The sequence below is a fragment of the Sparus aurata genome, chromosome 6, assembly GCF_900880675.1.
Source record: "Sparus aurata chromosome 6, fSpaAur1.1, whole genome shotgun sequence".
Taxonomy (NCBI): domain Eukaryota; kingdom Metazoa; phylum Chordata; class Actinopteri; order Spariformes; family Sparidae; genus Sparus; species Sparus aurata.
In genome coordinates, this window is record NC_044192.1 from 2,444,765 (window position 1) to 2,469,434 (window position 24,670).

At 42.6% G+C, this 24,670-nt stretch overlaps 1 protein-coding gene and 1 pseudogene across 4 annotated transcripts; both read left to right on the forward strand.

The window, feature by feature from the left end:
• Positions 1-24,670, forward strand: part of LOC115582773 (uncharacterized) — a 484,111-nt pseudogene that overhangs the window by 445,141 nt on the left and 14,300 nt on the right.
• Positions 776-21,797, forward strand: LOC115583996 (DDB1- and CUL4-associated factor 1-like). Of its 4 annotated transcripts, none has more exons than XM_030421294.1 (31): positions 776-977; positions 1,259-1,436; positions 4,129-4,325; positions 4,413-4,489; positions 4,655-4,728; positions 5,225-5,338; positions 5,484-5,621; positions 5,781-6,386; positions 6,511-6,612; positions 7,894-8,052; positions 8,179-8,358; positions 8,458-8,567; positions 10,368-10,464; positions 10,560-10,726; positions 10,811-10,935; positions 11,030-11,106; positions 11,359-11,523; positions 12,692-12,847; positions 13,130-13,777; positions 13,871-14,148; positions 14,231-14,429; positions 16,057-16,139; positions 16,226-16,310; positions 16,498-16,731; positions 16,955-17,048; positions 17,137-17,241; positions 17,459-17,532; positions 18,063-18,152; positions 18,661-18,819; positions 18,937-19,045; positions 19,183-19,490. In XM_030421294.1, the coding sequence occupies exons 2-31, from the start codon at positions 1,401-1,403 to the stop codon at positions 19,239-19,241; spliced, it is 4,797 nt and encodes a 1,598-aa protein (XP_030277154.1). In that variant the 5' UTR covers positions 776-977; positions 1,259-1,400; the 3' UTR covers positions 19,242-19,490. The 4 variants fall into 4 exon arrangements, 3 of the variants coding, with proteins under 3 accessions (XP_030277154.1, XP_030277155.1, XP_030277156.1); XM_030421295.1 differs by having other exon boundaries at positions 1,378-1,436; XR_003984466.1 differs by lacking the exon at positions 776-977 and adding an exon at positions 21,249-21,797 and having other exon boundaries at positions 997-1,436; positions 19,183-19,313.

The following is a 24,670-nucleotide window of genomic DNA, read 5'->3' on the forward strand; positions in this document are numbered from 1 at the left end:
AGCACTCTGGAGTTTTAGACATTTTAATCAGAAGAGGAAGATCTTCTTTGTGTGACATTTTTTTATGCCAAAACAAACTCAACAAACAAAGCCTTTTTTAAATGACTGAATAAACAATATCATATGGTTTTACTTTGTTTATATGTGGAGGACCCTGCCACCCTTTCCTCTAAGAACAGCTTGTTTATTCACTTATGGAAAAAAGAAATATGTCTTTGTATTATTACCTCATTCATATTGTAAATAGTTAGAGTTAGTAGAGTTTGAATTTCTTATCCAAAACTACATAGAGCATCCCTGATAAGATAAGAGACTTTATTGATGCCTTACTGGAGAAATGTTATTGTTACAGAAGTTCAAGAGTCAGAAGCAGAAGGGAAATAATCTAATTCCAGTGACAGAAAAAAAGAAAAAGGAAAATGAAACAAGATTAAATGAAATAATAGAAAAACAAATAATAATACTAATAAACTTTTACGTTTATTTCATCGCCATTCAGACCCAAGACAATTAAAAGTGCTTTACAGGAACAGAAATGCATTAAATCAACACAAAACACATTTAGAACAAGTTCAAACCGCATTTAAAAGACAACATAAACAAAAGTCAAAAATAAACAATTCCAGATAAGAATGTATTTAAGTTTTTCTTAGTTATATCAGTTCAAATTATAAGGATAAATCGCGGTTATATTGAGAAATACATTTGAAAGAAGCCAACAACACCAAACTCGCCTCTGAACCACAACTCCCATCAGGCGCTTCGCCGTGTGTCGTCATCTAACGTCGACTGTCGTGCAGTGACGTCGCGTACGGCCGCCGGGAGAAGTTTGAAAATAAACGTGAAACTTTTTTTTTTCCCCTGAACGTTTAATGTCAGCGTGGTTTCATCTGTTCCCCTTTTTACGGCGAATTTGGCGGAACTAGTTCGAGCGACCGGTCGAAGCGGGACCGTGAACGCGGGACGCTTCTCTTCCGGTGAGTGTGTCACATTATAAACTGTTATCTTTGCTAGCTGGAGCTGTTTGTGTGCGTGACTGTGACATGAGGCGGCGGACTGTCAACATGCTGCCTTGTCCGCTCCTCCCGCTGCTCTCAGGGACAGTTTAGCAGCTTATAGCTTCACACAACACGAACCAGAAGGACCCGGGCTGTGTGTGTTTTAACCCTACGAGGACATGAAGGAGACCCGGAGGACGCGGTGTGAATTTGGGAGAGTTAGCTTAAGTTTGCTAACTGTCACCTCTTTGCCGCGTTAGCTCGGCTCACACAGCAGCCAGTGTCCTCTGAGCCAGCTGTCCTGACCAGAGGACACCTGTTGGTTCTGGATTCACACAGCAACAACGGAGGCTTTCTCAACTCTGATAATCTCTTACAGTTTCTGAAACTGCCCGCTCAGTAATGCCTCAGCGTCGAGCCACACTCAGACACCTGAGGGTGAGTATGAGCACTGGAGACAAACAGGGAGAAGTTCATCTCACAGAGAGTAACAGGTGGAAGTGAACCTGTCACACACCTACACGTTTCTATCAGAGCCCGACTCATATGAAGATTTTAGGGCTGATGCCAATATCCAATATTGATTTATCGACCAATATACACACATTTATTTGCAATGAACCCTCAAATGTGGCAATAAAACACAATTGTGGAAAGATATTTTATAGTTTAACAAGAAACTTCTTTGTAAACTGACAGCAGTGCACTGAAACAGTAAAGTAATAATCATAAATCTTCCAGTGTTGAGAAGTATGGCCTTAAAATAATGTCCTGATAGTTTTTTTTATTATTATTTTATTTATTTATTTATTCGGACATGTTTAAGACAAAATAAGACAATAAAATAAATTTGAAAAAAAATATTAATAATAATAATAATAATAATAATAATAATAATAATAATACAAAAGCAAACAAGCTTTGAAAACATCGGGCATACAGCAAATCACTAAATCCCACCAGAGAAAAGCAAACAAATATTTCATGTCCGAAAATAGTTTTAGGCTTCATTGCAACACACAATATATTGTGTACTGGGTATCACCAGGTACCTCGCGATACGATACTATCACGATATTTTGCCCACGATAACGATAATATCACGATACAGCGATTCTGCGATAATCGATATATTGCAAGAAATTTCATCCACGATACATCACGATATGTGTCACTGAAGAAATTCAGAATTTATTGACTGAACTGAATCCTTTTCACAGGAATTACAAAACATTGTCAATCAATTTCACATGAATGACAGCCAAGTAAACAAAGAGTATATTGCACAGCGTCTCTTCTTAACACACACACTGACTACAACTATCATTAAATATCTATATGTGTGGGTTTCAGAGCTACTTAAACCATTTTTTAAATTTTATTTGGTTGTATACCTATGTTTGAATAAAGATGAAGCTGTCCTCCGAAGAGGGGTGGTGGTGGGCCAAAAAAAAAAAAAAAAAAAAAAGACGTTTTTTTTTTGTTTTTTTACATTTTTAAATATCGATATTTGGCACCAGTGTATCGAAAACGTAACTCAAGACGAAATATCGCGATATATCGTAGTATCGATATTTTGGCACACCCCTACAATATATATCTATATATTTTGAAAAGTATTAAATATCACAGTAGAAATAGAAAGGATGACTGTTGGCACTTTTGTTCACAAAGTATGAACTCAGTAATCATCAGTTATGTGAATATAATGAGTAATTAGGTAAATACAGTTATAAAAACAAGTAGAACAGTCTGGTACGTCACTTGACTTGAATGCAGCTTTAAAACCAGGAGAAGACGACACTAATAACTAATCATGATATAACGATATCTATCATGACAGTGATATATATAGTAAACATTTACCAGCCCTAAAATCATCTTCTTTTCCATTATGTTCTTTAAAACCAAAAAGTTTTCATATATATATGAGTCGGGCTCTAGTTTCTACACCTTCTTCTTCAGGTATATCACTTTCTTTACATCACTTCTGACTCTTCTATTCCTCCTATTATTATCATTTTTCCCCTGTTACACCTCCAACCTCACTTCTCCCAGCAAATGTTCTACCTAAGCCGAAATTTGGAACCATATTTATTCTCCTTAGAGCTGCAACGATCAGCACATTAAATGAGTAGTCAATCGAAAGACGATCAGTCGTGAAGTATTTTTGTTTTTCAAGCAAAAATAACCATAACATCTTAAATTTGAGGATTTTGCTGTTTTCTTCACAATTTATGACAGAAAATGGAGATTCTTTAGATTGTGTACTGTCTGTTTGAGAAAATTACCAATTTGAAGAATTACTTTTGACTTTTGGAAATTGTGATGAGCATTTTTCACAATGTTTTGATATTTTAAAGACAAAAAGAAACAATTTATTGTGAATATAATCAGCAGATTAAATGTTAATTAAAAAAAAAAACATAATGAGTTGCAGCCCAAGTTCTCAAAAAAGACACATGCATGATGATGATGGTGACACTGGTGAGTCTCCTGGTCGAGACGGATGATATGGCTCAAATTATTACTATAGAAATGTGGAGATTAATAAAATAAAATGATCAGTTTGTTGCTTTTTATCACACTGGAGTCACACAGTGAGGCAGAAGGCTGAATGTATAGAAATCAACCCATAAGAGTCGTGGGCTCAGTTCACTTCAACAGAACTTCTTGTTGGAGGGTTAAACAGCTTTGAATCATCCTGCAGACACCTTTCAGATTAAAGAGCGTATCAGATAATTTATATAACTTTCCACCAACTGACAACCTGACATTCACACCCACTGTGATTCGTCAGGAAGGAGGCAGGGTTGATTTATTTTTTTCAGACCTTTCATCATCATTTCTGTCACTTCTCATGTCGACGAACACTCTGGACGTCTTCCAGCAGAGACTGTTTGAAAATGTGCATCCTGTATTAAAGCCATGATCTGACCTGAGCGTTACACTTTTTAATGTTAAGGAAGGAAATCTGAATTCAGTCACATTTACAGGGAACTCAACATTACAAGTAATCTTAAACCTTTTTGCTCATCCTCCCTCTCTTCAACCATCTTTACTCCTCCTTTTCCACCCTCACTTGTCTCTCCTCTTTCTCTCCTCCTCCTCTCTTCCTTCTGTCTTCCAGTCAGCGATGTCTAACCCTCAAGAAGAGCCGTCGGCTGCCGTGTCGGCTCTCCTGTCGTCGGCCTTGTCGGCTGCCGTGTCGGCTGCCATGGCAGTAGCCATGTCTGTGGACGCTAAGGCGGATCTTGCGACGCTGCTCGACGAATGGGAAGAAGCGCAGCAGGGCACCACAGAGCAGCTGGTGTCCATCCTCACCAAGTCAGCAGAGATTTCATTTGTTTCATGAGATCAGACACAGAGGGCTTCTTGTTAGACTCTCTGTTCATGTTTCTGTGTCGTCTGCAGAATATCTGAGCTGATTGAACGGGAGACAGCCGAGTATCACAAAGCCGACCCCGATCCGTTCGATGACCGTCATCCAGGTTATCATCCATTTACACTGTCTTTTTTTATTACACTCCAAACAGTTTCTAAAGCACAAGTTTGTTTACCTGATCTGGAGCCTGATGTGGTTCATGTAAATGTGTCAGTCAGAAGCGTGCCTTCTCATTGGTTGTTGAGGTTCTGACTCATGTGTCACCTTTCAGGTCGGGCGGATCCAGACTGCATGCTGGGACAGCTCCTGAAGATGCTCTTTATGAATGATGACTTCACTAACGCGGTGAGGACTGACGGGTCTCTTATTGAACTGTGTGATGATCGTCAGAGTGTGAAGGACGAGTTTAGTTCTTTCTCAAACAAAGAGTGTGTATGAACCCAAAACACACCTTTTTGGCGTTGAATACCCAGAGATATTTAGTTTACACCGAACAGAATAAAACAGAAAATCTTCACATTTGAGAAACTGGAACCAAAAAACTTGTTAAATAATTGATTATCTATTTATTTCAACTAACACATTTTGCACGATCAGATATTCAGCTTCATTTAAACAGCCAGACAAAGACTTTGTGGGCTGTGACACAATTACAATCCGCTTCTTTTCTTTTTAAAGCTCCTGTCCGTCTTCTCCCTCGTCTCCACTGCACCACACTTGCATGACTCCTTTATTTTTACTGCTGGAATAAACAGAGGAGCTATTTAAAACTAACTTTGTGTAACTAAGTTTGAGTTGCTACAAAAACTGGCTCGACTACATTTCTATGTTTGTTTTCCAGCTGATGGACACGTATATAATGACGAGCAGAGAGCTGGAGCTCAACACGGCCGCCTGTCGTCTGCTTCAGAACATCATGCCGGGCCTGGAGACGTCCGCCGTCTTCCAGGAGAAGGTACAGCTGTAGAAGACGCACGATGTCAAAGACGGCTCGGCTTTATTAGACTGTGAACTACATCATAGCGTGTTTGTCATACTTATAACTTGTGTGATAACTTGTGCTCGAATCAGCTCTAAGATATGATGTGTGTGTGAGACAGGAAGGTCTGGTTAAGAAGTTGTTCACGTGGGCTCGTGAAGCAGAACGGCCGCTGAACATCTACGCCACGGGCCTGCTGGCCAGAGCCATGAGCAACCAGGAAGTGGCGGCCAGCTACGGAGAGGAGAACGCTCAGCTGGTGGGTCCCAGATCCTGTCGTTCACTGCACTATCTCACCTTTTATACCCTCAACTTAATTAGAGTTTGAACACTAGATGCTACTGTAGCGTAAAACACAGTCTTGAAAAAAAAACCTTCACGGTTCTGACAAAATCACCTGTTTCCAACCAACATCCAGGTACCCATCATGATTTCACGCCTTCATAGGCTACAAGCTGAAGATGCCAAGAGTAGCTTAAGTCCCACCAAGAATCTACCTCAGGACTCTCAGGTCGACACAACCAAAACCTCAAACATCTCAACAGACCAGCAAGACAAGATGGAGGGGGAAGATGAGGGAGAGGATGGAGAGAGCAGCAGAGCAGCAGCAAACACCAAGTCCAAACCTTTGTCTCAGCTCGGCCCGGCTCTGAAGAATGGCGGCTGCAGCAGCAGCAGCGGTGGATCCAGCTCGACCCGACTGCTTCCAGACTTTGTTTACCAAGCGAGCCCAGTCTCCAGGGAGACGGAGGACAGGCAGGGAGGAAGAGGAGGAGTGAAGAGACGGGCCGTGAAGGAGAACGGGAGGAAGGCGAAGCAGAAAATCAACTTCACCTCCTCCTCCGGCAAGACAGAGGACGAGGGGGAGAGAGGCGATGCCAGCGAGCAGCCGGCCAACAGCACCTCCTGGTCCGAGATGAGCTCCATGGTGATCGGCTCCGACTACAGCCTCTCTCCGCTCAGCTTGGCCATGGAGCAGAGACTCATCCTGCAGTATCTGACGCCGCTCGGAGATTACCAGGATGTGAGACTCAAAAACACAAAACAACACAACACAACACCCTGTAAAATGAAAGTGTTTGTCTCCACATGCAGGAGCGACTCGTCTTAAATCCTCCGTAGCTCATTTATCTTTGTCTCTTCTGCAGCTGCTTGCCTTCTTCATGCGGCTGGACGCCTTGTCGCTGATGATGAATTACATCGACCTCAGGCAGACCAAAGACGTCCAGCTCATCTTTGACGCCCTCCTGGTAAGATTGTCTTTCTCAGACGCCACCAAAACATTATGGATGTAGAAGGAAGTTCGCTGAAGTGAGCAGATCATTTTTGTCCACAGATGTTAGTTCACTCTCCAGTTCAAATGTCACCTCCAAATAATACGACAACAATTATCTCAAGCTGTCAGTATATAGCAGAAAGCAGTTTGGAGTTTGCTGGATATCTTTTAAGGAAGTGAGCAGATATTTATTAAATTCTTATCAAAGCTGAGGATGATTTCATTAAAATTTTGAAGTAATTTTTGTGATTTTCTTTTGAGATCATAGAAATCTGTTGACCTTTTTAAAATGAAGTGTTGCCAAATGTTCTTATGGTGTTAAAGGTTTGTTTACGCCGGTTAACTTCTTGTGTTTGACAGTTGGATTTTCTCTTTGCGAATCAAACTTCTGAATTATCTTATGAAAATAGTGTTTTTTATGGTTAGACGAGTTCTGAGTCCGTCTTTTATCTGGCTCCTCGTTCGGTCCTCCTGCTGCTCCCCACAGAGGAGCTGCACGTCTGTGTGAGGAGGATAAGATGAAGCTTTGAAGGAGGAGAAGAGCCACAGAAAGATAGTGAAGACATTTATAAACTTTACTCAGAGGACTCTCAGTTTTAAACCACAAAAGTGTCCAATTCTGTGCCTGATTTTTCATTTAGACAGATGTTTTGTAAGCAGAAAATGTGCAGGTGTTATTAATTCTTAGATTTAATTTATGTTTTGAATATTTTGAACTATTTTTTCTTGCCTTTCAATCCAGTGTAATATTAGCTCAACATTTATTTATGTGTTTTTTGACTTTGACTTGCTGTGACAGTGAAGCTCGTCAGCTTGTTGTGGTCTGTCAATTTAAAAAAAACTGAAGTCTATCATCATTTATTGTTGAATAGATGCATAATGTATCCGCCACTTATCTGTGTCAGTATGAAACATGGAGCCTACATTACCCACAATGCACCACATCCACTGAATGACATCACTGGAGGCAGATTATCAGATAACATGCAGTGAAAAGGTTTTATTCTACCTTTTCCACATACAGTTGTTCTCCTCAGGACCTGAAAACAAATCTGGTGGAATTACCCTTTTTAATGAACATAAACCTCACTAGGATCCAACTGTATGAGGTGCTACAGCCTCTCTGTAGATAATATCGTTGGTTAAAACCAGATTTTTCATTCTTGTGGATGCAGATTACACGCTGAGCAGGACTGTCGTTACACCTTACACTTTGTTTCAAAGCGGTGAGTTTGTCTCTTGTGTCTCTCGTCAGTATCTCGCCTCGCTGCTCCTCCATAAGAAGTTTGCGGCGGAGTTCATCGCTCGCGGAGGAGTGCAGAAACTTCTGGAGATCCCGCGGCCGTCGATGGCGGCGACCGGAGTGTCACTGTGCCTGTACTACCTGGCGTACAATCAGGACTCTCTGGAGAGGGTACGTCACATACGCACACAGCACATCTTCACAAGTGTTGATGAGGCTGATGAGGCTTTAATTTGTTTTAGAATCTGGGTTTTGAGAAATGAGACGGAGCTTTTATGTCCTGTTGTGTGTTTGTAGGTGTGCACGCTGCAGGACGGCGTGCTGTCAGACATGGTGGCGTACGCTCTGTGGCTGCTGGAGTCGTCCCACGCTGCAGGCGTCTGCCACGCCACCATGTTTTTCTCCATTTCCTTCTCCTTCAGAGCCGTGCTGCAGCTCTTTGACCGCCAGGACGGCCTGCGCAGGCTCGTCAACTTGGTCAGAACTAAATTCTTTATCGATTTTAACATGAATATTTTGTCACCTGTGTTCTCTGGAAACCTTTACATGTTGGTGGGTCTCCTTCTCTTCATGCAGATCAGCACTTTGGAGATCCTGAACACAGAGAACGAGGTGTCCTTGATGAGCGATGACCAGGTGTTCTCCAGCCGGCAGACAGCCAAACACACCTGCATGGCCCTGCGCAGGTAATGTGTCAAATGTGTATGAGTCACATCATCATCACAACAAGAGACCAGCTTTATTTATGTAGGGCAGCCGGTTAGCACCAGACTGGTTCCATCGACACAGCCTGAAGCCAGAAAATGATCTGTGACAAACACAACGAATCTGCAGACGTAAAGAGCAAATGTTGGGTTATAACTGAGCTACACATCGCATTAGAGCCCTGCGCGGGACTGTTTTCTTCATCCCGCTCCCGCTGAATTTCTGACCATTACTGCCCGCACCTGCAAAACTCTGAGACTTTATGCATGCACAATAATAGAGATGCATTAATTTTGTGTTTTCTCCTGTCCTGCAGGAGAAAATTTTATCATTATTTCATTTTATAGGCTGTTAATAAAGAGACTCATGGGGGTGTTTGTTTCGTTTCCCTGGGCTGCGTGTCTTTTGACGCACTGGTCAGGAATAGCGCTCCTATTTCGTTGTTTTTATTTAACTTTTAATGAAATAAAGGCTGTTTCATATTCTATTCTCCTCCTCTGTATTTTATTTATTTTTCTACCTTTATATAATCGCACAGTGATTGAGGTTAAGGTCTCTTTTCTAAGACAGACCTGAATAAGAAACAATAACATTATTTTTTCTGTTGTAGAAACCTTGTTTTAGCTTTTTTTCTACTTCATTTGTTGACTCCGTCATCCTGTCGCTCCCGCAGTGTTTGTTTTAGCCGCCCGTTCCCGCCCGCAGCAAAGTTCAAACTGCCCGCTCCCGCGAGATTTGGGATGGGTCCCGCGGGTTGTAAAGTCAGAGTTAGAACAGTGTGTAACTAAAGTGGCCTGTAAAGACGGACTAGTGAGTAGATGAGTCTCCGTGTTCGCTGTGAGGACGTTTAATGTCCCCGACAACCTCTGTAGTCTCATTCAGACTTTAAAACAAACTTCAAAATTCACAAGTGATGGATGTTTTATACACAGGGTTCGTACGGGTGCTTGAAATCCTTGAAAGTGCTTGAATTTCAATGTTGTGTTTTCAAGGTCTGAAAAGTGCTTGACATTATAACTCTGTGTCTTGGCAACATTGGAATCAGACTGGATAGTTTTCTTATTACAAGGAGAAATAAAATCTGTGTGTGTGTATCATCACACACACAACCTGGTAGCATTAGAGAAGGATGGCTGAGGAGAAGGTGAATTTGATGCAATTTGGACTGATGACACGTTCAATATTAATAAACTGTGATGAATAAGCGAAAAGCTTATAAAAGTTTATGTCAAAAAAGAAAATTACAGGGTGATCTCAGGTCTCTCTTTGTCTCGGTGCAAGTGTACCTGAAGAACACCAAGTGGCTTCCCTTTTTTTGGATAAAACTTTGTGTTCTCCTTTAATTTCTAAAATTTTTGCTGTCATGAAACATCATTTTTGATGTTTACAGCAAAATACAATGTACATAATTGTGATAAAAAGTGAAAAAAATAATCATGAGTATATATTCCTGTAGATATGTATTTTACCCCAGCGACAAGGTGCTGGAAAATGTTGTAAATGACCCTTAAAAGTGCTTGAAAACTGCCTGAATTTGACCTTGAAAAATGTGTACGAACCCTGTATACATAACTGCAGCACAGACATGCTATTTTATCATACATTTAAAAGCATAAATTAATTTCTGATTTGGTTTAAAGTCAGAGGGTTTGTGTCTGTAGTCGTGCTGATGTTATAAAAGCTACATACCTGACTGCACCTTCTCTCTTTACCTGTTTGAAGCAACACCGTATAACTGAATCCACTGACTACATGAGTTGATTAGTGATTTGACTCTTCAGGTATTTTGAAGCTCACCTGGCTGTGAAGGCTGAGCTGGTCAAACAGTCGCTGCACTCAGATGGAGGCACCGTCGTTCCTCAGCAGCCGTTTTACAAGGTCAGAAACGATTATCATCATCCTGATTGTACGGAGCTGTTAGACTGGAACCAGAAGTGTGATACCGTGTGTTCTTCTTCTTCTTTTGTTTCCAGGCGTACTCGTACACCAGAGAGCAGGTGATCGAGATGATGGAGTTCCTGATCGAGTGTGGACCTCAGCTTCACTGGGAGGCGGTGGAGGTTTTCTACAAACTGTCCTGTGTCCCTTTAATGCTGCAGCTCATATCAGCAGCCTGCGACTGGAGGACGTACTACGGCAGGTAGAGTCAATGAAAATCAGTCAAAGTCAAAATGATCCCTCGGTTGTTTGTTTCAGTGCTTGATCTGTGTATCCGTCTGTCCAGGAGTGACACGGTGCGGTATGCGCTGGACATCCTGGCGATCCTGGTGGTGGTCCCTAAAGTCCAGTTGGTGCTTGCGGACACTATCGAGGTTCTGGATGAAACCAGGTCGCCTGTTTCCACTGTGGGTCAGTACAAGTCTCTGTTTTTACACCTTCAGTTGAAGTCTTTGGATCTTTTTGTCCTGCAGGTGGATGAATACGTTTGTTTTATCTGCTGCAGGCATGAGCGTCATTTTGGGAGTCGCAGAGGGCGAAGTGTTCGTCAACGATGCCGAGATCCAGAAGTCTGCGCTACAGGTGAGCAGCTGGCTCTGATCAGTGATCGATGCTGACATGTATGACCGAGTTTATTGTCTGCCAATCCCAATTGAGGCGCATAAAAGTGGAAAATTTGGAAAATTAGAAACCACTGACATAGTTAACAGTCTAAAAACAGTCTTCTCAGGGAAAACTCTCAATAAAATGTTACTGATAAACAATCAAACAGTCTGTGTGTTTCTTTCTTGTCTGTCATCTTGACTCCTGTCTCTCCTCTGTTTCCACACACAGGTGATAGCAAACTGTGTGTGTGCTCCAGACCAGAGCCTCAACACTGTGGGTGCGTTTGCTGTCGCCCCCCTCAGGCCGTCTCTCCACCCCCAGCAGCCCCCCGCCCCCCACAACAGAGTGCTGGCCCACATGTGGCAGGTAGTGCAGAACAACAACGGCATAAAGGTGAGAATGAAAGGAGAGTTATATCGATGTGCAGAGCATTAGTAGGAAATAAAGCAAAGAGAAAATACTGCTCGAGGCTGCTGACACTGTGATGAAGGTCATTTTATTGTGTCCTGTGAGAGAAACTTGTCCGGATTAAAGGGATATTCCGGTGTAAGTTTAATCCATGTTCTAAATCACAGTGAAACTGTGTTAGACTCCCTCTCGAGAGATCAAGTTAGCAGACCGCTAATTTACGGAGTTTTATCAACCTCAGAAACGACCGCACGACAACAATACACTGCAGTAAATGGATCCAAATATAAACCGCCACCAAAAAGCCACAAATAATGCTCAGAACAGCACCAAACTTCAGCAACAGTACAAATAGGGTCTCAGCACATAGTCCGGGGCATCTAACCTCCGCTAGCTTAGCTGGATTTCTACTGAAAAGCTGACTAAATTTACCACTCTTCTGCTGCAGCTTCCTGTTGACGGGAAGTCCCGACGAGTCGATTACCGAGTGCAGTAGAGTTCCGCGGCTCATGGATGAAAATGTATGATTATGACTCCATGGAAAAGCAATCAAAGTTCATATGTGTCTTACCTGCCAGTTTATAACAGTTATTATCGAGAGCGGACAGGGAAAAGAACGGAATTGAGCATTTCTAACCGCACTCGGTAATCGTCGCGTCGGGACTTCCCCGACCCGGAAGCTGATGGAGGAGAGTTGAACTCTGTTTTTAGCTTCACAATAGAAATCCAGCTAAGCTAGCGGAGGTTAGATGCCCCGGACTATGTGCTGAGACCCTATTTGTACTGTTGCTGAAGTTTGGTGCTGTTCTGAGCATTATTTGTGGCTTTTTGGTGGCGGTTTATATTTGGATCCATTTACTGCAGTGTATTGTTGTCGTGCGGTCGTTTCTGAGGTTGATAAAACTCCGTAAATTAGCGGTCTGCTAACTTGATCTCTCGAGAGGGAGTCTAACACAGTTTCACGGTGATTTAGACCATGGATTAAACTTACACCGGAATATCCCTTTAAGGGAAATGCTGCATCAGTCAGATCAAACATTACAGGAACAACACATTTTGACTCTCCACCAGCACTCTGAGGCTAAATTTCAAAGTTCTACCCTTGAAATAAAACAGATGGTGAGTCCAACACTCTCCTCTCTGTCGCCTGCAGGTGCTTCTGTCTCTGCTGTCGGTGAAGATGCCGATCACGGATGCAGATCTGATCCGTGCTCTGGCCTGCAAGGCTCTGGTCGGACTCTCTCGCAGCTCAGCGATCCGACAAATCATCAGCAAGCTGCCGCTCTTCACCAGCAGCCACATTCAGCAGGTGAGCACAAGATCGCGACTCCGAGTCCAAAAGAAGTAGATTAAATGTAGATTCAGGAACTCTTAAAAAGATTTCATGCAAACATTCATACTCAAATCTGCCACACAAGCTCCGTGACTGCATCAAAGATCTGGATTCTGATACAGACAAAAGAAAAAAATTGTTAATTATCTGGAGGCGTGACAGAGGTGAATAACTGGGATTCAACCTACATCTCACCAACAAATACAACCTGTCACCGCCCACTAATGTGATGTGTTCTTGTTCTGTTCACCTCTCCAGCTGATGAAGGAGCCGGTGCTGCAGGACAAACGAAGCGAGCACGTTCGTTTCTGCCGATATGCTGCCGAGCTGACGGAGCGAGTGTCCGGGAAGCCTCTCCTCATGGGGACCGACGTCTCGCTGGCTCGTCTGCAGAGGGCGAATGTGGTCGCCCAGTCGCGGATCACCTTTCCTGAGAAGGAGCTCCTCATGCTGATCAGAAACCACCTCCTGGCTAAAGGACTCCACGACACGGCGAACACACTCGTTAAAGAGGCGAATTTACCCGTAGCATCCTTCTGCCCGAACTCTTCCTCCTGCATCACCCCCTCCTCCTCCTCCTCCTCAGGGATTCCCAGGACTTGCCGGTTAGCTGGCGGGATCACAGCTCGTATGGCCGGTCACGTTGGGACCTCTCCTGTGTCTTCGGTCGCTGTAGCCTCCTCCATCACTCCCTCGTCCTCTCGTTCCCCAATCACTCCTCACCCATCATGCTCCTCTGCCCTCCTCTCTCCTCCTCCTCCCCCTGCTCATTCTGGACCTCACGGGCAGAGCCCACATCTGGTTGGCCGGATCTTGTTCTCACGAGAACGCCCGGTGGTCCAGTGCAGCTCAGGAAAAAAGCTTCGCGCCCTGAAACAGAAGTCTGACCACGGTGCTTTCATACAGGTCGGTCACACCTTGTTGTGGTTCTGTTTGGTTCAGATATAAATAAGTAAATATAATAAGATGTAAGTAATATATAAACTCTCTCTGGATCAGACTCCAGCCATGAAGAAGCAGCTGGAGCGCCACCTTCCTTCCCCCCCGACCCTCGACAGCATCATCACGGAGTACCTGAGGGAACAACACGCCCGCTGCCCCAACCCGGTCACCACCTGCCCCCCGTTCTCCCTGTACACCCCCCACCGCTGTCCTGAGCCAAAGCAGCGGCGACAGGCGTCTCCCAACTTCACCGCCCGCCTGGGGAGCAGGGTGCTGTACCCCAAATATGGCGGCGTGGACCGAGGCTGTCTGGATAGACATCTGATATTCAGCAGGTAATCAACCATCTTTGAATGCAGTTTATTTCATGTTAAGGTGAAACGCGTCTTCTGATGATGGAAATTAAATCTCCTGCAGGTTCCGTCCGATGACGGTCTTCCACGAAGGCGATGGAGACGAGAGCGGCTTCACCTGTTGTGCCTTCTCTGCCCGCGAGCGCTTCCTGATCCTGGGAACCTGCTCCGGTCACCTCAAGTTCTACAACATCTTCTCTGGAGAGGAGGTGGTCAACTACACCTGCCACACGTCAGCCATCACACACCTCGAGCCCTCCAGGGTGGGTTTACACACACACACACACACACACACACACACACACACACACACACACACACACACACACGTCAGAACACCTGCTGTCAGGATGGACCTGAACCAGAGTCGGCCAAGCCGCGTCCACCTCACCTTCAGGCATGACCCGCTTCTGTCTTACATGAGCCTGTGCTGCGAAACTTAACTCGTGTCTGTGCATGAATTCTTAGAGAAAGGCGTTTGTAGTTTAGTTTGTCTCCAGCTTATTTGTTCGAACTCTCAGATATCTGCTGTATTTTACTTTAAGCTTTTATTGTGAAACAGCAAAATCAGGACATGCTGTAAAACCAGCATTTCCTGATTTTGCTGTTTCATAATAAACTCTTTTAAATAGCTCAATAACAGAGGAGTTTTATTGTAAATAGATAGATAGAATTACTTTAATGATCTATCTATCTATCTATTTACAATAAAACTCCTCTGTAGGGATAAATAGGGATGCACCAAAATGAAAATTTGTGGCCGAAGCCGAATAAAAATTAAACGCTTGGCCGAATACCGAATACTGAATACCGAATATCGAATGCGGTTGTTAAGTTTTTCACAGTTTTTTTTTATATTGCATAAATAGCCTAGAATACATTTTTAGACATGTTTTCATCCTCTGAACTCCTGCGAGTGAAGTACAATCTCCTGCGCAGTTAAACTCAGCATGCTGGTGGGGGGGTGACATCCGAGCTCCACATGTCTGTCGTGAAGCTGAGGTCAACATTATTATCTTTGACCAAGAGCTCGTGGACGCGAGTTGCAACACTGTCATACATCCGAGAAATACCATCTGGTCAGTATCGCGTAACGGGGCTCAATGTCCTCCACAACACTAAACGGTTGATCATCCAAAGATATAAACTCCATCACCTTCTCTGTGATTCCGTTTGCTTCGGCACTGTCCTTCGCAAACTTTTTCGTCCTTTCAGAGACGTCGGGCACGGACGGAGTGGGCGTGCTGTGACAAGCTTTCCTTTTAGCTGCTGCAGCCGTCTCTCTCTTGTACTCAGCATGCTGTGCAGGGTGTTTGGCTTTTAAATGACAAATTAAAGCAGTAGTGCTAAAGGTCTTTGCAGAGACACCCCCTCTAGATAGTTTGATTGAACACTCGTTGCAAACTGCAATTCTTTTCTCGCTCTCCAACACTTTTAAATATCCCCACACTGCCGACAGTTTACCGAAGGCGCCGGGTCACCGCGTCACTGCACGTTGTACTTGCGTCACACGCCACTATTCGGCCTTGTTTTTAACTCTGTCCAACGAAGGCCGAATGTGGCTTTTTTTGCAATATTCGGCCAAATATATCCGGTTACCGAATATTCGGTGCATCCCTCATTGTAAAGCATTTATGGTAGATGACTCTTGTTCACCACTGAATTATTGGCTGCAACTGACATTTATTTTCATTGGAGGTTATTTCTTGATCAGTTGTTCGGTCCAGAACAATGAAAAATGTGGATCATAGTTTCCCAAATCCCAAAGATGACATCGTCAAGTGTCACCATCAAACATATCACTTGCAGGAATCAGAAGAAATAAGAGATATTGTTCTGATTGAGTCGAAGAAATGATGAAATACATTAAACCTTGTTCTTGTGTCTCAGGATGGGAAGCTGCTGCTCACCTCCGCCTCCTGGAGTTTCCCTCTGTCGGCTCTCTGGAGCATGGACGGTGTCTTCACCCAGAAGTAAAGCTCACACAGTTTAACTCACCATGTCAGAGTTTCTCAGGTTGTTTGGACTGTGTCGTTTAAAGTTCTGGTCTCTTTCTCAGGAACTCGTTTTCAGACGAACACTACGTCGAATTCAGTAAACTCTCTCAGGACAGAGTCATCGGCACCAAGGACCAAATCGCACACGTACGTCACAACTTTCCTTCAGTTCGCTGCTCTGTTTTCTGTTTTCTTTAAGTATTTAACCATTTCCCTCTTTCTCTCTGTTACCTTTTAATATGAAGCATTCAGGCACATCAGAGGAGATTGACCCACATTCAACATTTATATTCCTTGAAATGTTTTTCCACATCATTCTCGTTGTGTGCTGCAGATCTACGACATCCAGACGGGTCAGAAGACTCTGACTCTGAACGACCCGGCGCTGGCCAACAACTACAAGAGGAACTGTGCCACCTTCAACCCCAGCGACGACCTGGTGCTGAACGACGGGGTGCTGTGGGACGTGCGGGCGTCACGAGCCATCCACAAGTTCGACAAGTTCAACATGAACATCAGCGGAGTTTTCCATCCTAACGGCCTGGAGGTCATCGTCAACACTGAGATCGTATCCTCGCCCTGGTGGTTTTAATGAAACGTGCAGTCAGATGTTTATTCAGTCTTTTTACACGTATGTTTAATAGTTTTCTGACATAAAGAGGAACCTGATACTCGGCAGGTGCCACAGATATTTGTGTCTGCAGCGTCCTGTGTTGTTCTGTAGTTGTTCTGTATTTGTTCTGTAGTTCTGTAGTTGTTCTGTAGTTGTTCACCTTGACAGCAGGTGTCAGTGGGACCTGAGGACGTTCCACCTCCTGCACACCGTCCCGGCTCTGGACCAGTGCAGACTGGTCTTCAACAGCAACGCCACCATCATGTATGGAGGTACGAGCTCTGCGTGTGTTTGAGCAGCACGTGTGTCCTTTATTACAGACAGACAGACATGTTTAACGTGCTGAATCCTTCCACACAGCGATGCTGCAGGCTGATGAAGAGGATGATGCGATGGACCAGCAGATGAAGAGTCCCTTCGGTTCGTCCTTCAGGACCTTCGATGCCACTGACTACAAGCCCATCGGTACGCAGCACTTCTGGTTTATTGCAGACTAAATGTTCATTGGTCAAAAGCAGTTTGACTCAGTTTTTTAAATCAAGATAAATAAATGAAATGTGTGCGTTTGGTAACTCTTACTGACAGAGTCGCTGGTTCATAAGTTAATAAGAACAGTTTCTTATTAAACTTTGGCTTCTATGGACAAGTCATTAGTATGATGGTGATTTTTGTTTCTTTTCAGCCACGGTGGATGTGAAGAGGAACATCTTCGACTTGTGTACCGACACTAAAGACTGTTACCTGGCTGTCATTGAGGTACTTCTCATAAAGTTTAGCCTCAAACTCACAGCTGATCGACACAAATACAGATTATAACAAACTAAACACAGACAGAGTATCTGATAAAGACTGTTGTTGTCTTTCTAATCAGTTACGGTGAGTTAAACTGTCCTAAAGATTGTTGATTGAGAGGCTGTGATCAGTGAGAGTTCCTCTCTGTGCTCGCGATGATAAACATTTGTACAAACACATTAAATTGTATTAAAGATTAATTTAATTCTCGTTATGCAACAAGATTCTATAATGAATCTTCAGTTGTAATTCATTAAGCTTCGCACACAAAACCCAGAAACTAAACAGACTAATGGATCAATAATCAAGTCACAGAAGAAATTTAAAGATTAAAATAAACAGTTTGAGTTTAACAGACTTTATTTGCTGCATTATTTTGTCCCTGTTGTCTTGTTTGTCTTGTGCATCCTGTCCATGCTGCAACTAACTTTTCTTATTAGTAATAAATAAAAGATGAATAAAAAAGCACATATTGATATTTTGTCTGTCTGTAGAATCAGGACACGGTGAGCTTGGACACGGTGTGTCGTCTCTACGAGGTGGGACGACAGAAACTGGCAGAAGAGGGAGACGATGATGATCAGGTGAAGTTTATTGATTAATCAGCAGTCTGCAGGATAATTATTCAACAGCTGCACATCACAGTGTGTAATCATGATTCCCGACTCGAGCACTGACATAATTTATCACATCTTTACTTTAATTAAACGTGTCATGTGTGCAGGAGTCACAAGTTGTCTCGATGCTCGTTGGTTCTCTGTTACTAATAATGAAACAAGTCAAATTAATTAATTAGCTCTTGTGGCTTCTTGCTTTAAAGCATCATTTTGTAACATATGGTCAGATTTTTGATTCTCCCCCTGATCTGACGTCCTGGTCCTGATCTGACGTACAACAGGTCCCACAGCTAACTGAGCTATGAGCTAATTAGCAAACAGGAGCTAGCTATAAAGATAGCTAGCAACATAACTCTGGTTAACTGCTGCCTGCTTTATTTCTGGATCTCCCTTTGAATTCTGGCCTTATGTCACAAATGATGTTAATGTTTCGTCAGATAAATTGACTCAACAACTGTTCTGTTTTCTCTTCCAGGATGATGAAGACCAGGATGATGATGATGATTCCTCAGACACAGATGACGACGATGATGATGACGATGATGATATCGACACAGACCCGCTCATAGAGGAACTGGAGAACAACGATGACCCAGAGAACGAGGACCGAGTCAACTCTCCCACGGATGAAGAGGTACCTGATCTCCACCTGGTCCACTGACAGATTCAGAAGTCTCTTGCAGTGCCTCAGTGGTTTGTAGATTTTACTCTGAAGGAATCGTCAGTAAAGTTTCTTTAAATTCTCCCTCAGGTTGCAGAACTTCTTGGCAGCAACAGCGACGACGACAACAGTGATGATGACGACGACTCGGAGAACTCAGACCAGTCGTTCAGAAGTGATGATCCAAGTAATCCAGACTGTGAGTAACACTGACGGTTCATCCGCTCACCATCAGAGAATTGTTTGGTCACTTTCACACGAGAAGTTCAGGTGTTTTACAGTGTTTCTGTTGTGTGTGTGTGTGTGTGTGTGTGTGTGTGTGTCCTCACTATCCAGACCAGTCAGATGAGGAGATCCGTATCCTTCGGTCCCTCAGAGACAGGTGGTTCTCCTGACCTGAACACAACTTGAACCCCAACAAGGACTTTTTTCCCCTTTTTTAAAACCATCATTTCTCATTTCATCAGGCAAGTTGACTGTGAACACACTGATGGGATGTTGTCTCTCTGTACTCTGAACTTCAGAGAGACTGATGGTGAATAAATGCTTCCCAAAGATCACGGTGCTCAGATGAATACTGACTTTCACTCTCTGCTGTGTTTCAGCCGGAGGGAGATTCGTGAATAAAAAATATTTATGATGTTTTACGTGGAAGATTTAATGTTGCTCCGCTCCAAAAGAGACGCTTTGTTTTGTTACTAACCTGTTCTGTTGAGCTCAGAGTTGAATTCATCGACTGAAGCACCCGACAGATGAATCCTTTAGGTTTAATCTTAAATGTTACTTAGAGCCATAAGAGGAAAACTAAACAGTGTGTTATCCACCGGTCAGACATCATCTCTTTACATCCTCAGAGAACTTTGGCCCAGTTCAGACCCGGTGACATCGTCCTGAATGATCCGACTGCTCGGCTGCTTCTTTGTCCCCGTGGAGAAAGTTACCAGACTCCCTTAACAAATGTGTCCGTTTAGTGAGTCGTTGAGTTGGAGACACTTTATAAACTCTGTGAAACTCTGTCTCTGACTCATTCTGCATTATTTGGACCTTCTTGTAAATTCGGCAAATGTAAAACATTAAGTTCTTTATTTATTTATTGAATTATTTTGGTCTGTTCTTCGAGCTGTCCACTCGTTATCGGATCACTCAGGACGGATGTTGACATCAGATCTGAACAGTGTTCTCTCTGCAGTCTTCTTTTCTAAATGATGAAAGTTAAAAGCCAAATAATCAGAAAGGCTCGTTGAGTTTTCCTCATTTTGCAGCAATAAAAACTTGGATGCACTGAAAACACTTCTGAGCCTCAAACACATTAAAATGTAAAGTCCCAGGTATTTTCTGTACAGATTTAAAGACACACAGAAGTCCTCTCTCTTAACTTTCAGGTATAAGAATTTTTCTATGCACATAATAAAAGTACTTGTTTTAATATCAGATGTTTGCAGCAGGCTTCCACTGCACTGATGCTCCAGTCTGCAGTTACATTCTGTATAATTTCCCCTTAAGTTATAAAACAAAAACACATTTTAAATGAGGATAACCGACATGGAAGTGTTTAATTTGTGTTTTCTAATGTTTTTCAAAGTCGGATAATTTTGTTGGATTTATTTATTTTGACTGTTTCTGATTGAATTGGATTTATTTTAGTTTATCTTTGTAGGACTTGATGGTTTTTACATACTGAGAGAAACTGAGGGATCTTTTGTCTTCATCTACATTTAATTTAAAAAATTTTTTTTTTTAACTGGCAGCACGAAGCCGACTGAAAATCCTTTAAATTAACTGATAAAACAAATTAAAGTGTCTTTAGAGGAAAAGTGTAGCAAGAAATATAAACTCAGTGACAGTAAAACAGAGTTGCAGCATTCTGCTAAACAACTGAAGCAGCTGGAGACTTGATTTAAAACAGAGAAACAACCAGAAAGAGAATTTAATTTTGCCCATTCTGAAGCCAGAATCTGCTGTAAGTCCATCTGAAGTGGATGCATGAACTTGACACATTGAGGATCAATTTGTAATTTCTGAGTTTCCTGAGACGAGAATCAGGAGCCGTACAGCACAATTTTGTGTTGTTTGGTTGTTTTAAAACAAGTCTCCAGCTACCAAACTTCACCTGACTTTCCGTCAACATGGAGGTGAGGAATTTTTGGGTGAACCGTTAATTTAAAAGGTTTTGATAAAGACAGGAAACCGTCAAAGCTCTCAGGCAGTTCGTCACTTCCTGTTAGCATTTCACGACTGATGGCTGCTGGTTGGATGTTTGTAGCAGCTGATGATGCATAATGTCATAATTTACACAAACATGTTGGATGTTGTTTGATCATCAGCTGCTACAAGGTTTCAAACACACGGTGGGAAAGTCAGATTTTGTATTAATAACAATTTTTCACATTTTCATTTCACAGTGTGATTACCTCACCGCCGAACAGTCGACCTTTGACCCTCAGTGGGTGTGGTCATTACGGGTTAGCATCACAGCCGGTGTTGGACCGTCTCTGACTCTCTGAGCTCGTGTCTGTTCATGATGTCAATGACTTTTGTTGCACCAACGTCAGACGTGTTGGAAGCTTTCAGACCAACGTTACGCTGCGTCAAACAATCAGCAACATGTTTCACAAAGCTGTGAGCGACCTGGATGGAGTCCCGTGGCCGTGTGGAGGGATTTATTTTGTTTTGTTTTTGTTACTGGTTGTTCTGGTGTTAAACCAGTCGACATCACTGCTGCGGGATGAAAACTGAACACCACAGATTTGTTCTTTGTACGTGACGTTTGTGGAGCTCCAGAGACGTTCAGTGTTTCATCCTGCAGCAGCTCTTCAGAGCCACAGAATCTACACCTGTACAAGAGATTGTTTTGTCTATAAATCTGCTTTTCTGGTTGTAAATGGTTGATATCAGTATATACTTGAGTTCATAAGTTCTACTTTAATAATAAAAGACCTCCCCTCTTGTAACTTTTGTGAGGCGTATCATTACAGCCTGCATCGTTTTGACTTAATTGATTTAATTTAATTTCTTTAAGAGACATTTTGGTGAATGTAGTCCGTCTCATCAGCAGGTAATGAAGCATCATATTAGAAACTTCTATGAAAGAACTGAAAAGCTGAACTTTTTGTGTCGTTACATGAATCAGCCACTAGAGGTCAGAGTTACATTGTAACCATCAGGTAACTAACGTGAAACAAAACGTGAAAAGAGTTTTATAATAAACTCTTTTTCTTCCTACATATCTAATTGGTTTGATTGGAATTGATAGAAATGCACAAAGAGATGATAACAACTGTATAATTATGTATAAAAGATCATTTCTCATGCAACTTAATATTACTGATGAACTTAAAAACATTTCTTAGAACCTTTAAATACTTAAAAGGTCATTTCACCTTAAAATCAAAGATATTAAATGTTCTTCTCACCTGTAGTGCTGTTTATCTGTTGGGACCGTTTTGGAAACTTTAGGAGATATTAGCAGTAAAGATGTTTGCCTTCTCTCATATATAGAAACTATTGTGTGCAGACGACAACGAGGCTTCATAATGAATTCATGTGATAAGAGATGGAGAGATTCTAACTCGCTCAGACATTATTAAACAATACTTGTTTCTAAATCAATCATTCCCAAAGTAGGAATAGGTAATGCAGGTGATGGAAGCTCTGGTCTCCACTGCAGAAAAATGTAGATATCACGTATAGTCAAAGCTTTGACGATGCCACTGAGAGACATTAGACTCCATCAAGAGACTCAACATGTTCTTTAAAAATCAGGGTGAGCAGGATTAAAACCACAACAGAGAGTAATTCAAAAAAGGGTTTATTAAGTAAATAGCCAGTAAAGACAACAGCACTCACTGTCTCTAAACACTATCTGCTGCTTCAGGCTCCTGTCGTGGCTCGTCTGGTCGGTCCGACCGCTCGTCTTCAGGGTTCTTCATTTCGACTTGTCAGTCACCTGCAGGAAGAAAAAGAGGAGCAGTGGTAGTCTGATGTTTCTTTGTGGAGGCTTTTGTGTTTGTGGAAGTTTTTGTGTGTTTGTGTAGATTTTTGGGTGTGTTTGTGGAGGTTTTGTGTTTATTTGTGGTTGTTTTGTGTTTGTAGAGGTTTTCACATTTGTTTGTGGAGGTTTTGTGTTTTGCGTTTGTTTGTGCAGGTTTTGTGTTTGTTTGTGGAGGTTTTGTGTTTGTGGTCGTTTTGTGTCTCTGCAGGTTTTGTGTCCATTTGTGGTCATTTTGTGCCTGTTTGTGGTCGTTTTGTTTGTTTGTGCAGGTTTTGCGTTTGTTTGTGGGGGTTTTGTGTTTTGCGTTTGTGGAGGTTTTGTGTCTGTGGTCGTTTTGTGTTTGTTTGTGCAGGTTTTGTGTTTGTTTGTGCAGGTTTTGTGTGTTTGGGGAGGTTTTGTGTGTTTTGATAGGATTTGTGTTTATTTGTGTTTGTTTGTTTGAAACGTGTACATACAACGATCCGCCACAAGATTAAACCAATGACTGGTGAAATAAATAACATTGATCGTCTTGTGACAATGTCACGTTCTGCTGGGAAACCTTGAGTCCTGGCCTTCACATCGACGCCTCTTTGAGAAGCACCAGGCACCCAAACTCTGCTGCAGACCAAGTGCAGCCACTCATGGCAAGGACACTCCTCAGTGGCAGTGGCCCCCCAGCAGGACAATGTAGCTGCATCACTGCAAAAACTGCTCAGGAACGACCCGAGGAACGTGACGAAGACCTCAAAGTGTCAACCTGGCCTCTGAATTCCCCAGATCTCAAAACAACTGAGCATCCATTGGATGTACCATGAACCAAGACCGATCCATGGGGGCCCCAACATGGATGGGACTTGGCTCTGGCACATCCCACAGATGGTCAACTGGTTTGGGATCTGAGGAATTCAAAGGCCAGTTCATGTTCATTGGACCATTCCTGAGCCGTTTTTGCGGTGGTGCAGGTGCAGGTATCCTGCAGGGGGGGCACTGCCATCAGGAGTGCTGTTGCCATGAGGGGGTGTACCTGATCTGCAACCATGTTTGTGTGGATGATACTCGTCAGAGAGGCTTCCACATAACTGCCAGGACTCAAGAGTTTCCAGCAGAACATTTGATTGTAACAAGATGATCAATGCTCACTTCACCTGTCAGTGTTTCAATATTCTGGCTGATGGTGTGTATACATGTTTTGTGTCTGTTTGTGGAGGTCCTGGGTCTATTTTTGTCGGTTTTGAGTCTCCTTGTGGAGGTTACAGTCCCTACCTCAGTTTTATTTAACCTGAAATCACTTTTCATAATTTGTTTAATCAGAGTATTAATTTAAGTTAATGGGTAAAGTGTCAGTGTAAATCTGAACATTTACATTAGTGTAAACTTACTCTGTACGTTCATTTAAGTAGTGTACTTTAGTACAATTGAGGTACACGTGCTGTTCTTGAGTTTTTCTATTTTCACAACTGATTTACAATTAATATGTTCACTGCACATTATTTAACCGCTTGCATTTTACAACATCAGTCAATAGTAACTTTGCAGATTATTATAATTACGAAGCGAATTAAAGCCACACTATAATGTCGGCATACTCTTAAAGTAGTCCTAGAGAAAGATAGATGAGTCTCATTTTCAGGTTGTCAAATAACGACCTTCCTGGGCTGTTAGCAGAACTCATAGAGAGTTGAGTTGTAGACGGTTTGAAGACATCTATTTTTATATACATTTTATTTCAAGATATATTTTTCTATATATTTTTTTAATGTTTATCCAGTAGCTGTAAAAACACTCCTTGAATCCTATGGGTGTTGAGGTGGGGCCTAAGTCTGCTCTGGTTGGTCAGTTCTACTGGTGGTT

Coding starts and splice junctions, on each gene's coding strand:
- LOC115583996 (XM_030421294.1), top strand. CDS start 1,401: ATGCCTCAGCGTCGAGCCACACTCAGACACCTGAGG. Junction 4,729..5,224: donor ATGATGACTTCACTAACGCG/GTGAGGACTGAC, acceptor TTTGTTTTCCAG/CTGATGGACACGTATATAAT. Junction 8,053..8,178: donor ATCAGGACTCTCTGGAGAGG/GTACGTCACATA, acceptor GTGTGTTTGTAG/GTGTGCACGCTGCAGGACGG.